This window comes from Polyodon spathula, chromosome 21 (assembly GCF_017654505.1).
Source record: "Polyodon spathula isolate WHYD16114869_AA chromosome 21, ASM1765450v1, whole genome shotgun sequence".
NCBI classification, from domain to species: domain Eukaryota; kingdom Metazoa; phylum Chordata; class Actinopteri; order Acipenseriformes; family Polyodontidae; genus Polyodon; species Polyodon spathula.
Window position 1 is genome coordinate 28,761,327 of NC_054554.1, and position 12,367 is coordinate 28,773,693.

The 12,367-nt window shown below is 43.2% G+C and overlaps 1 protein-coding gene across 2 annotated transcripts in view; it reads left to right on the plus strand.

The window, feature by feature from the left end:
• The window catches only part of usp43a (ubiquitin specific peptidase 43a), a 76,587-nt gene extending 66,067 nt beyond the window's left edge, over positions 1-10,520 (plus strand). Inside the window, exons 9-15 of one of the 2 annotated variants that reach the window (XM_041222005.1) lie at positions 45-148; positions 2,855-2,932; positions 3,166-3,286; positions 4,790-5,123; positions 5,270-5,428; positions 5,968-6,126; positions 6,868-10,520. In XM_041222005.1, the coding sequence (XP_041077939.1) occupies positions 45-148; positions 2,855-2,932; positions 3,166-3,286; positions 4,790-5,123; positions 5,270-5,428; positions 5,968-6,126; positions 6,868-7,973 (2,061 nt within the window). In that variant the 3' untranslated portion in view covers positions 7,974-10,520. Of the gene's footprint in view, positions 1-44; positions 149-2,854; positions 2,933-3,165; positions 3,287-4,789; positions 5,124-5,269; positions 5,429-5,967; positions 6,127-6,864 lie in introns of both variants that reach the window. The other variant, XM_041222004.1, reaches the window with a different exon arrangement.
• The last annotated feature ends 1,847 nt before the right edge of the window (positions 10,521-12,367 follow it).

Sequence of the window (12,367 nt, forward strand, 5' to 3'; positions counted from 1 at the left end):
TTCTTGGTTCACACAATCATTCTTTTTCTTTGTTCCTGTTCTAGAATGTTGGGGTTCTGTTCCGAATCCGAGTGGTGGGAGGATCCATCACTTGCAGCTACCTATCGCCCCAGGACAGCCGACCTCTCTACCACCCCGCGGTGGACAGGTAGGGCACACACGCCCTCTAAACTAACCCACACAAATACCCCAGGAAAACGACATGCAATTTCAAACCAAACCCTATAGACATGCAGTCAATTCAAACGTCATTGGGGCTGGCGAATGGGCAGGTTTGATAAAACAGCTAAACAGTCGTCATCATCATAATAAACCCTATTCTAAAGCAGTAATACTCAACACAGCAGCACAGCTAATCTGCCATGACAGTGAGAATCCCAAGATTCAGGCTTGTAACCTGATCGACCGAGACAAGGCACGATGCTGTATAACGTATGCACGTTTGACAGATAGGCTGAATGGGTGTTATTTTAATCATGTGACAGGATGCAGCTTTCGATTTCTTCTGCATGTTGAGTTAAGATGGGGTTTGAAGAGAAGGATGGTGACCCAACAAGTCTCATCGGAATGCCCTTGTGGAAAGAGGTTGATGTCAGTTAAGAAGTCTGATTACTACTCTAAAAGCCCGTGAGCCACTGCAGAAAAAAAGCTTTGATTCCACAACGGCCAAGACAGGCTCTTCTTTTTTCCAGGCAAAAAAACGATCCTCTGATAATGTCCTCTTTTAGCTGCTCTGTACGTTCCACATGGCTGACATGAAATGCCCCCAACGTTCAGAGTGGTTAACTACAACGAGTGCAGCTGGTTTCATTCATTGATCCATTTGCTCTTTACTTACACCTTTGCTAACCATTAGCTACCCTTGCACCCCATGGTGTCGGGAACATGTTTCTATGAATTCTGTGCCTCTTCCCCGACCCCACACGCCTCTCCGAGGAGAGTAATACGCATTAGAAGTGACTCAATAACAGCTTGTTAGGATCTAGAGGAAGCGAGCATAGATTAATCTGTAAAGAGATCAAAGATCAGCCTGGTTCTTTTAAAGGAAAATATGTCTGAATTTAAAAGAAATGACTGTATAGTGGCTTCCTTGTGAAGTTTTCAAAGTAATCACTGGCCTGTAAACAACAAAGAGTATTTATTCCCCTGTCTCATTTCCAGCGTTTATTCCAAGCTTTTTAAAAAAACAAAAAAACAATTAAAACTGATTCCCCACAGGAATTAAAGCCATAAACTGACACAGAAGAGCAGAAAGCTTTGCAAACACTGTATAGCCTTCTCTGTAGACCCATGGTTTAAAAGCCTGGGTTGCTTTGCCTGTGTGGTTTGCGTTCAGAAGTCTTCCATATTCCCTTATGCAAGTTTGCCACAGTAAATTTGCATGACCATTTTAAATATGCTTCATTGCATTTGCTATGCTTTTACTACGGGAAACTTTTCTTAGGGTTGAAGGAGAGGTTGAGCGAGTATTGCAGTGCAAAATGAAACAGTTTTTTGCACTGCTCATTTAGAAGGGAGTGCAGTCTGATTGAATGCGGAATTCAATTTGTTGCTTCTCGTGGTATGGCAGATAAGGGATAGATGTATTTAGTTTTAATAAGGCTGTTTGCTAATTAATGCACTTGATAGTGATGTCTTCTGAATCGCATCTGAAGGGTAATTAAAGTGTTTGTCATTTTGAGTCCTGAAATACCCTTTCAGTGTGAATGAGCTTTGTACACAAATGTCCGTACCTTCTTGTTGCATAGCATGCAAAGCCCATATTTATTTTCACCTTTCTGTAGCAAAACCACAATATTTATAAATGTAGTTTCATTAACACGCAGATTTGAGATATTCGGTGAAGGTTTTTCTTTTTACATTTTCTTTCTCTCTGCAGAAACAGAATGTTCCCATTATAAAAGTTTCCCACTGTAAATTTGCACGGCAGTTTTGCTGTTTCCCATGCTTTTCCCACGATTACTGTATTTATCATAGTTTACCGTGGTTTGCCACATTTTTTTTTAAATCAGTTACAATGTTTCCCTATGCTTTAGCATGCTTTCACTGTGCTTTATTACACTTTGCTGTGCTTTTACTAGGGGAAACTTTTATAAGGGACATTGCACCGCAAAACGTTTTCACTTGAGTGAGGACTGCAATCGGTTCTGCTTAAATACTCACAAAATTGGCCAAGTCAGCACAGCAGTGCGAGAAATTGTCATTTCTTTAAAGATTTGCCTGAAAGCATTGCTATTATTCAGACCATGGGTGTGTGAAAGGCTCCAGTAACACATTATTAATACAAATGATTCAGGTCTCTTGAAAAAATGAAGTCAGATGTAAAGTTTTAAACAATAAAGAGACTCGTCAAGCCGCAGCTAAATATAGGTTTGAAACCTGCACTGCACTGGGACTCCACTTCTGATTGCACTGTAAACGTCATCAGGCTGCAATAAACGTTAGCAGGGCCAAGTTGAAACAAAAAACACAAAATATAGGTATAGCTATATAGTGAGTGCTTCACTACTATTTGTGTTTTGGATGGGCTGCTGAGTCCCGTGTCAGATCCTGGCTGGTGAGGCGGTGATGTGTGTGTTGAGTGGGTTTCAGTTCACTTCACCCACCACACAGCAACCCAAGCTGGCAGACTTTTTCTCTAACTGTAGCCCAGCATCCTGGTGAAAACCTGACACCTTGTGGCCACTGCCTGCCTGTACTGCTCTTACCGTCTTGTTTAAAATGCCCTTAGATAGATGAGGGTTAGTGTTGGCTGGCAGTCCAGGGACGGACAGTGAATTGCTGTTCACAGAGCCCAGCTCTCTGCACTACAGCACTGTGTAATCTTTTCAAACCCACTGTTGTGTCTCCACAGGGCGCTGAGGTTATGTGGGCCGGGTGGACCCCCACATGTGAAGCTGGTGATTGAGTGGGATCACAAGGCCAAAGAGGGGTGAGCATTGCAGAGTGCTGGTCAGGGAGGGTGGTGAGCCCTGAAGAATACAGCCTTGTCCAGTGAAGGACACCCAGTCCCTTTACACACAAGCAGTCACTCTACTTTTCAGTTATCTCCGATATTTTTTGAGAGAGAGAGAGAGAGGTGGATATAGACATATAGAGGGAAGTCCTCTCCGGCTGGCTGCAGTGTCTCTGACCGCTCCTCTGATTTTCTCGGTGTCTCATCAGTTTGTTTGGGAACATCCAGGAGGAGGTGGTGCAGGACGCGGAGAGCGTGCGGGCCCAGCAGCAGCAGCAGCACAGCTGCACCCTGGACGAGTGCTTCCAGCTCTACACCAAAGAGGAACAGGTCTGTCTGTCTGTCCGCCCTGCCCAGACTAGTCTCTCTGTGTATCTCGGTACAGTCACTGTCCAGTCTGTCGCTGTGTTTTCATGTTTGTCTGTTTGGTCTTTAAATCTTTTTTACTGTATCTTTGTCTTACATATAATATATACCACCCCCCATGCTGCGCCTCTGTACAGAGACCCCACTGTGTTTCTTAGTGTTTGGTGGCAAGCCTTATTGAAAATTCTCTCTGCGTCTTTTGCCATAGCTACAGGGATCTATTAAAAAGACCACCACATTTAAACAGCTGAGCTTACATTAAATCGTAACCTGAAACCCGAGCATTTTACAAGCACATATAGGGTACTATTGTGGCACTTCTTTTTCTTTTCTTTTGGTTCAGTATGTTTTGTGATAAAGAGCTTTTGGTGGTGGCGTGTGCGCATGTGTGTGTCTCTCTCTCTCTCTACTATCTGATGATAAGCGAGACGCAGACGCAGGTGTGTTTTACAGAGAACTTCAAGGGATGTGCACAAATATGAAAAAAAAATGTTACTGTCAAATTTTACTGACTACTTAGGTTTTCTACTTAGGTTTTCTTACGACTGACAAGATATGTCCATGTTTTCAAGTTTCATTTTTTAACAGTATGCTGTGATTCCTCGTTATATCGCTGTAGAATTGAGGCTTGCAAAATGAAAGCCATGAAGATCAATAATCGATTAATTAATGAACTTTTGCACCTCTAGTGAGTACCGTGGTGCAGGCAGCAATTTCGGACAATAATTCAATTTCCAACTACTGGCTAACAATCACGATTAAGTCATGCTTTATCCCATTAGCTGTGACTGTCTCCCTAGTAACTTCATCTTGCTCTCTCTCTCTCTCTCTCTCTCTCTCTCTCTCTCTCTCTCTCTCTCTCTCTCTCTTTTCTCGCTCTATCGTTGTTAAACAAACACACAGCACTCTGAAATCTGTCTTGAGAAACACGCACAGTACTTGCTGGCCAGATCATTCCTGCACTGGACTGATGTGGTAATAGAGGTTCCTGCAGCCTAGTTTTGTCAGTCTTCCTGCCAGCTCTGGGGATCCTGCTTGGTGAAAATCCTGCATTAATTCTCCTAGCTGACTGCCTATGAACAGGGCTGTTAATGAAGTATAACAGCAGAATCGCACCTCTAACCCTGGCTCTGTAGAGGGACACACAGTTCATTTTTATACAGGGTTGGTCAGCTGTGGTACGTGCATCATATTTCCATTCTGTCTATGGTAGCAATAAGGCCAGCAGCATACAGGATTTTTTTAATGGTATTTGCAACATATTCACACTAACTTTTTATTCAGACTTTTCAAAAGCATAATAAAAAAAAAAATACTTTTCAATTACAAAATAGCCAACGTGTTTTATTATTAGTAGCTTTCTCTGGGTGTTCCGTGAGTAGAAGGAAGGAAGGAAGGACAGACAGACGTGAACCACTGTAGTACGAATCAGCAAAGCATTTCCCCTGTCCCTGCTTGGCCCCCCAGCTTGCCCCGGACGATGCCTGGAAGTGCCCCCACTGCAAGCAGCTGCAGCAAGGCATGGTGAAGATGAGCCTGTGGACCCTGCCTGACATCCTCATCCTGCACCTGAAGCGCTTCCGGCAGGTCGGGGAGCGGCGCAACAAGCTGTCCTCGCTGGTGCGCTTCCCCCTCGCCGGCCTTGACATGACGCCTCACATGGTGAAGAGGAGCCACAGCTCCTGGAACCTGCTGAGCCCCTGGCCGTCGGGGAAAGCGCCCCAGCAGCACCATGACTTCCTGTACGACCTGTACGCCGTGTGTAACCATCACGGGGGCATGCACGGCGGCCACTACACAGGTGAGCCGGGCTGCGCTCACGCCTGCTACACGTGTGTAGAATCGAAGTTTAATAAAAGTGTACAGTGTTCCCTGTGTGGCGGCTGCTCTTGTGCTACCATTAGTAGCACCACCCTGCAGTACAGAATCCCTGCATTGTCATTGCAGCTTACTGCAGGAACTCCGTGGATGGACAGTGGTACAGCTATGATGACAGCAGTGTGGAGCTCATTCCCGAGCAGGAGGTGAGCACCAGAGGAGCCTACATCCTCTTCTACCAGAAAAGGAACGTCATTCCACCCTGGTCAGCCAGCAGCTCTGTCAGAGGTGAGCATGGCTTTAAGCACAACCAGGCTAGTATAGTACAGGGGTGATCTGCTTGCTCGATGATCTCGTCTGTAACTGAAAGCATTATCTGTATCACGCGCTCTTCCTGCAATGCGCCTATACTGTATAACTTTTGTAATCTCTTCACTGCTTCAGTTTTTCAGTTTGTTCAACTGATTAAGCAAAACTGTCAAAAAGGAAAGTGGTTCTAAGAGGCTGGGCACGAACTAGTGACTGCATATACTGCAAGCGAGCTAGCTCTTATAAAAGTTCCCCATCGTAAAAGCATGGCAAAGTGTAATAAATGAGTGAAAGCATGGTAAAGCATAGATGTGCATTGCAACTCCCAGAGAGGTATGGTAAAGCATAATCAAAGAATGGCATAGTATAACTATGGGAAAAGCATGGGAAAACTGCCAAGAAACAACAGGAATGAATTGATTGTAACCACGAGAGTTACTCCCTAACTGAAATGTACTGCAGGCCTGATCGAGGTGGCAGTCCATCTGTTTTCACTGCCCTCTTTGTTTTGATCCCAGGCTCCACAAGCTCCTCGATGTCGGATCACTGGCTGATTCGCCTGACTGAAGATAGTATGAGGAGGAGTGTAGTCTCCAGGGCGTCCACGAACTGCGTCTCCCCGCCAGGCTCCCCCGAATCCCCCGTCTTCCAGGACAAGCCCCTCAAGGAGGAGAGAGGTAGAGGGAAAGCCAACGGAATTCACATCTGTGTCTGCCAAAAGGGTTACACAAACATTACACAGTAGTTTAAATGGATGCATTTAAGTTTAAATAACTTGTGTCCATTATAACTGATATGGAGGGGTATTGGACAGGAGGTGTCTTTTTAATGCAACTTATGAGGTTGAAATTACCAGAAATGTTAACCATGAGCCCAGGTCATTTTCGTGTAACGATTATAATAGAAAATAATGCACCATTTTCAAATGCAAAAACATATTTTATTGCAAAAAAGTTTTAAAATGAAAGAGGTACAGTTGTATCTGCTTTGGAAATCCCTCAATACATGATGTATTGCACAGCAGTACTGTAGCACACATGATCCCAGCCTGGGATTCTGAAGACATCATTGCTCCGTTCTTCAAGTTCTAAATTAGGTTCCATTCTGTCACCAGCATGCCTTCGCTGGCTGATCACTGTGTGCAGCAGTGTATTAACAGTATCTCATTAAAATCTCAGGTGGACCGCACGTTACACGTGTAAGGAATTCAAAAAGGGCATGGATTTTTTTTAGCCAGCAGCTCTGAGATTAACTCTTTAGGTGCCAGGCTTATACCATGAACCAATAAAACAAGCACAGTATAATGTCTGTATGAAAAGCTCTGCAGCCATGCATTGGAAAGCAGTCATATTAGTACCATCACTACCGGGAGGTGTTTGAGGAAATGCCTGAGCTCTGTCTGTCTTTCGTTTCAGGAGGTTTTGACACCAGACCCATTGTTCGCGGTATCCAGGGAAGGACTGTCAGCATGCGGACACCGACCAAAACCAAGGAGAGCCTGACCAAAGCGCTGCCCCTGCGCTGGTCCTTCGGAGCCAAGGAGAGACCCAAGCCAGTCCCAGGGGAGCTGGTGGAGTACTTGGAGTCGGGGCGTAGACCCAGGTGCACGAAAGATTCTATCGTTCCCCTGATGACGGTCAGCACTGACGAGAGTGGCGTGCCGGCAGGGGAACCACAACAGGCATCTGTCAGCCCTTCCGGGAGAGTGAGCATGAGCTGCATGGGGAGGACCAACGAGGAGCCTCTAGATCCCTCAACCAAAGTGCCAGAGGGGCAACAAAGACAGCCACCGGCCAACGAGAAGACCAGCACCTTGCGGAGCAGCGGCAAGCTGAAGGAAGACAGCATCTTAACCATGAGAGGGTCAAAAAAGACGGCCTGCAAAGCAGAATCTGTCGCCAGCTTGTCTCAAGGAAGGCCTGAAGACCTCCAGCCTAACGGGGCCGGGAGGAGCTCCAGCAGGGAGTTCCAGTCCCACAGCCGGGAGAACACCCTGAGGAGAAGCAAAGGTCTGCTGGGGAAAAGCGGGGATCAGGAGCCGCTGTCACTGGAGAAAAGGAGGGGGAGGAAGAGCGAAGAAGTGAAGTCGAGCGAGGGGAAGTTCTCCATCTTTAAAAGCAGCTTCCTAAAGAAGGATTACAAAAAGCCCAGGGAACCCGAGACGTACCGGAGCGCTGAAATTGTTAACGAGTCACCAAGGACGTCTTTGTCCAACGGGACGCTGAACAGGGCGACACAGGGCAAGGTCAACGGGGCTCCGGGCAGCAGGTACAAGGAGGAGCTGCCCAATGGCAGGGTCAGCCAGTCAGCTGTGGACATCAAGCGCTGTCAGAGCTCATCCAACATACAGAGCAAGGGGGACCTGGCCTTGAGGAGAACTGCCTCTCTACACAAGAATGGACTGGCCCCCCAGCAACCCAGGAGCGTGCACACTGAAAAGCATGACTACGCCACCTTGCAGAGAACCAGGTACAGCACCTCGTCTCTGGGCAGAAAGAAGTCAGTGCCTGAATCGAGCTTCTGAACCACGAGACATGCAAGTGTCAGTATGAAGCAATAGAACCTGTGCACATGCACCTTCATGCTTTTTATTAGAGAGAGATGCACTGTTTCTTTCCAGAGGTATCAAATGGACTGCCCTTACTGTACATTAAGAACCTTCTCACCCTCTCTCAAAGAAAAGCATGTGGGTGCTTTACCTTGACTCCTGAGAGAGTTTGACGCCCTAGAACACATCTGCGCAGTTGTAATGGAAAAGATAGTGGGGATTGAATTTACGCTGGTTTTGTGGGTATTGTTACTCTTTAAATATCACAGATATGTATCCAGGGAAAACGTGCTGCTATAGTGGAGTAAGGGATGTAAGATCCAGGGGCGTGAATGATCGAGAAGGGATTTAGAAGTGTCGGTGGAATGTAAAAGCAAGTGTTATTCCATTCCTCATTTTTCCTGGGGGGTAAAAAATGTACATTTGGGGGAATTATAAATTCTTTCAAAAAACTAAGGGAATCAGGCACAGTCGTAGTTATTTGGATTAATGTTGCATAGTATGAGATCTTATTTCCACAAATGAGTTTCTTATTTCCGCTAATAGGAAAGTTAGTCTCATTCTGCGATTTGGGGTTAGCAGCACAGCTTCACAGTGGAACAGCGTGCGATTACATGCTTTCTAGCACAGACATTAAAGAGTAAGCAAACATGACAGAGAAAATGTGTAATAGCAAATGAGAATTCTATGCAGGTACGGCAATAAAATAGCAGGAGGGGTTATATATACCAATAAAATTATTACTGCCAGTTTCAAGTGTAGGGATTGTCCATACAGAAAGAACAAACAAATGGTTGAAAATTTGTAAAACAAAAACAAATAACTCTGAACGCCTTATAAATAAAATAGGATATGAATTTCTGGCTGCTGAGTATAAGAGGAGCTACAGTTAAGTCTTCTAATAACATGACTGATTATTGGTACTGACAAACTGTTATAGTGCCGGGGACTTCACAGTACAGGCTGATTTTCAACAGTGCAGTAACGTGTTTACATTCCCAGTTCGACTGTTAAAAATATCTTGTTTTATATTTGTGAAAAAGCACACAGACATTCTCTGGAATGTGGACATCTGCAAAAATTGTGCGGGAAAAACAGACACACAAACAGACACACACACACACACACACACACACACTTTAATATGCACCATTTGTTGAAAATATTTCTTGCCAGCAAACATTTTACATTTTCCAAAATGCATATGTCATAATGTAACCCTACACTGCAATCCTTATCATTGTAACATCTCTGAAACCCCTTGACACTGTCCAGCTGGGCTGAGTACAAGTTGGGAGACCCATTGTGTAATACGGCACACTTGAGGCAGGGTAAATCAAGGAGCTTTTTTAATGATCTAAACAGTGGCTGATCTAAATGTCGCCGCTCTTTAACACTGTGTTAATCCTGCTGCTGATTTATTGACCTGCTTATTAACATCACTAAATACAATTTGAAAAATACTGTCAAATGAGGTCCATGAACAATCAGGTTTAAAAATGTTAGGGTGCTATTAAGATCATTAACATAGACTCCACGGTGTTAGCCATGAAAGCAGATGTCATTAAAACAGCACAAGGCCCTTCCAGTGCAGAGACATGAGTAGAAACCATCACTGGATTCAGCAGCAAAGCGTGTATATAACACTCCTAGGATGAATGAACATTTTGCAAGCAGGCACAGTTACATGTATTTGTTATATTGAAGCATTACTCCTGCCCACTTCATTATTGACTTTGCCAACCTACAGGTTCCCAAGTGAGTTCGAGCAAACAAAGGAATTAGAGGATGCCGAAAGCAAAGGAGATTTTTCTATCTTGTATATGCCAGAAACCCTGCATGGTCCGGAGTCGATTTTCCGGACTTCTAACCTTTGTACAAGGGAAAAGGAGTCTCCCGTTTGATCCGCTGATCCGTTACAGGTTTTGTTCTGAGCTTAGCTAAACTGACCTGTACACTGTGGCTTAGGCTCTAAGTAAAACCTGGAATGGATTCAAAAGCAATGGAATGGGAGTTTTATTTGTACCACAGTGTACCAGAGCCTCTGCAAAAAATATACCACGCTGTGTAGTTTTTTTCTTAATTGGGCCCTATCCACAAAACTATAGGAACTGTTCAGAATGATTTTATAAACATTCCCTTTCTGAAAGTTTCATGAACTGCCAACTTGATTTCATAAATCAAAATTCCTCAAAATAGTATTCTTATATATTTTCTGTGTGTATGTTTCTTCAGTCCCGTCCATGCAGGTTTATCTACAGTGATATCCTGCAATGTAACCTGAAGAAACCCAAGCCATTAAAGGGTGTGGGTATTCTGAAGGCTGGTTGACTACCTCAGATAGTATTCCTGACTTTATTAGATAAGATTGTTAAAGGTTATATATGGAAAATGTCAACCCTGCCTATTGTCAATTCTGTTTTGGTGGAAAAGAACTGAGATTGAAATTATCCCTTTCACTGAAATATATTGAGAGAGGGGAGAATATAATTAAACACCTCGGAATCTGTGAGCTTCTCCGTAAATACATGTTAAAATATATTATTTTTATATATTATTTTTATATAAAATATATTTATAATAAAAATATTAGATATATATAATATATTATAAATATATATATAATATATATAATATATAATATATATATATATACGATATACTAACTAGAAATGTGATTGAATCGTCGTGGGACTGATAACAAATGACTTTAAAGACTACCTGGCAGTGGGATTCTAGTTAGGGTCACACTGCAGATAGCACCCTGCCCACTTTATTTATCCCCTCAGCTTGAAATCGTTCACCCTGTGCAGCCCGGGGGGGGATTAAATGTGTTGCAGTTTTAACTTTATATAAAACGTATAGATCTGCAGAATGCATACAGACTGTCTAGCTGTGGAGTGACCTTTGCAAATTAAGATGAATAGACTAAAACCACATGTCTTACACTCGCAAAGCATTCATGAAATACCATTTATTTCTGTAAATAAGAGGAATATAATAATTATAGCATGGGTGTCCAGTAACAGTCTTGAGGGGTCATTCCACTCCAGATTTAACAGGTGAACTAATTACTTCAGGGTCTGGATTCAGGTTTAATTGGTTCAATTAAGCGATTTAGAACAGAGTTGCAACACAGAGCAAAAGTGGAAAGACCAATTTCGTACTCCCTGTGCCTGCTTGACGCACCCGTCTGTACGTAAGAGGTACGAATCACCATTTACCAAAATGAGCACCTGTAGAACGAATAAGTGAATGAAGGATTTACATTGTGAGATAAAGGTGGTTTTATATGCAGCCTCTTTTTTTTTTGTTGTAATGTTTAAAAAATTGTTACCTGCTGTGTAAATATTTTAAGATACATTTGAAATAATAAAACGGTGAATTAATCCTGCTCGAGTTCTGTGCTGACAGCTTTTGTGTACGGCCCAAACTCGATCGTAGAACTTGGTCGAGGTCCTTCTTTTGCGAGTTGCAATGGAAGTGCCCTAGCACAGGTATGAAATTATATTGACAGCAAAGGTTTGTACTTGCCTACGGTGTCTGTTTTACATAATATACTGTTTTATTTTTAATACTGCAAATAAACACATTATTTATATCAACATATGTCTTTGTGTTTTGTCCATAGCCCGGTCATTTTAAAATATAAAAACATGTAACCATGGACATAGAAAATAGAAAATTGCATGACTAGATAATGCTATATAAGAGTTAGCGGTGTCTTCAACTGAAGGTGGTACTGGGGCAGGACAGTAAGTATAAAATCTATTTCTGTTGTATTGGCCTGAAAGGAAAATGGGTAGTTATATTGAGAAATTGATTTGTGCAGCTAGTCCCAGCAAGGATCATCATTGATTTGTCCAGGTGAGAACCCTGTTGATAGTAATGTTATCCGCCCCTAAACACTCACGTCTGTAACAATAAAATGCATCCTGAACAATCTGCAGTATACAACGATGTCCACTAGCACTTGGAATGTCTCAAATGAGATACCGGTAATAATAGTTGGCCATGTGATAAATCATGGACTTACTTGAGAGTAAACTGGGCAGAGGGTACAGACTAATCTGAGCAGATCCACAGTGGCATCAATCACTCGAATCTTCAGAATTGAGAATAGGTGCGTGACCATGCATCTCATTTCTGCATTCTATTACAGTACATTTGTAAGTGCAGTTTTGTTGTCATTCAATCCCTGCATTCCTATCTGTTAATTTATAGATTTGAAAGAAAAGCCCCTTCTGATGGCCGAGGGCGAATCTTTACAGCTCGACAGGAAGCTGCTATAGTGGATATGGGGGCTACCAACAATACCATCCGTTTGAGGGAGATTCAGAGCTCAATCATCCAAGATAGTGAAACATTTC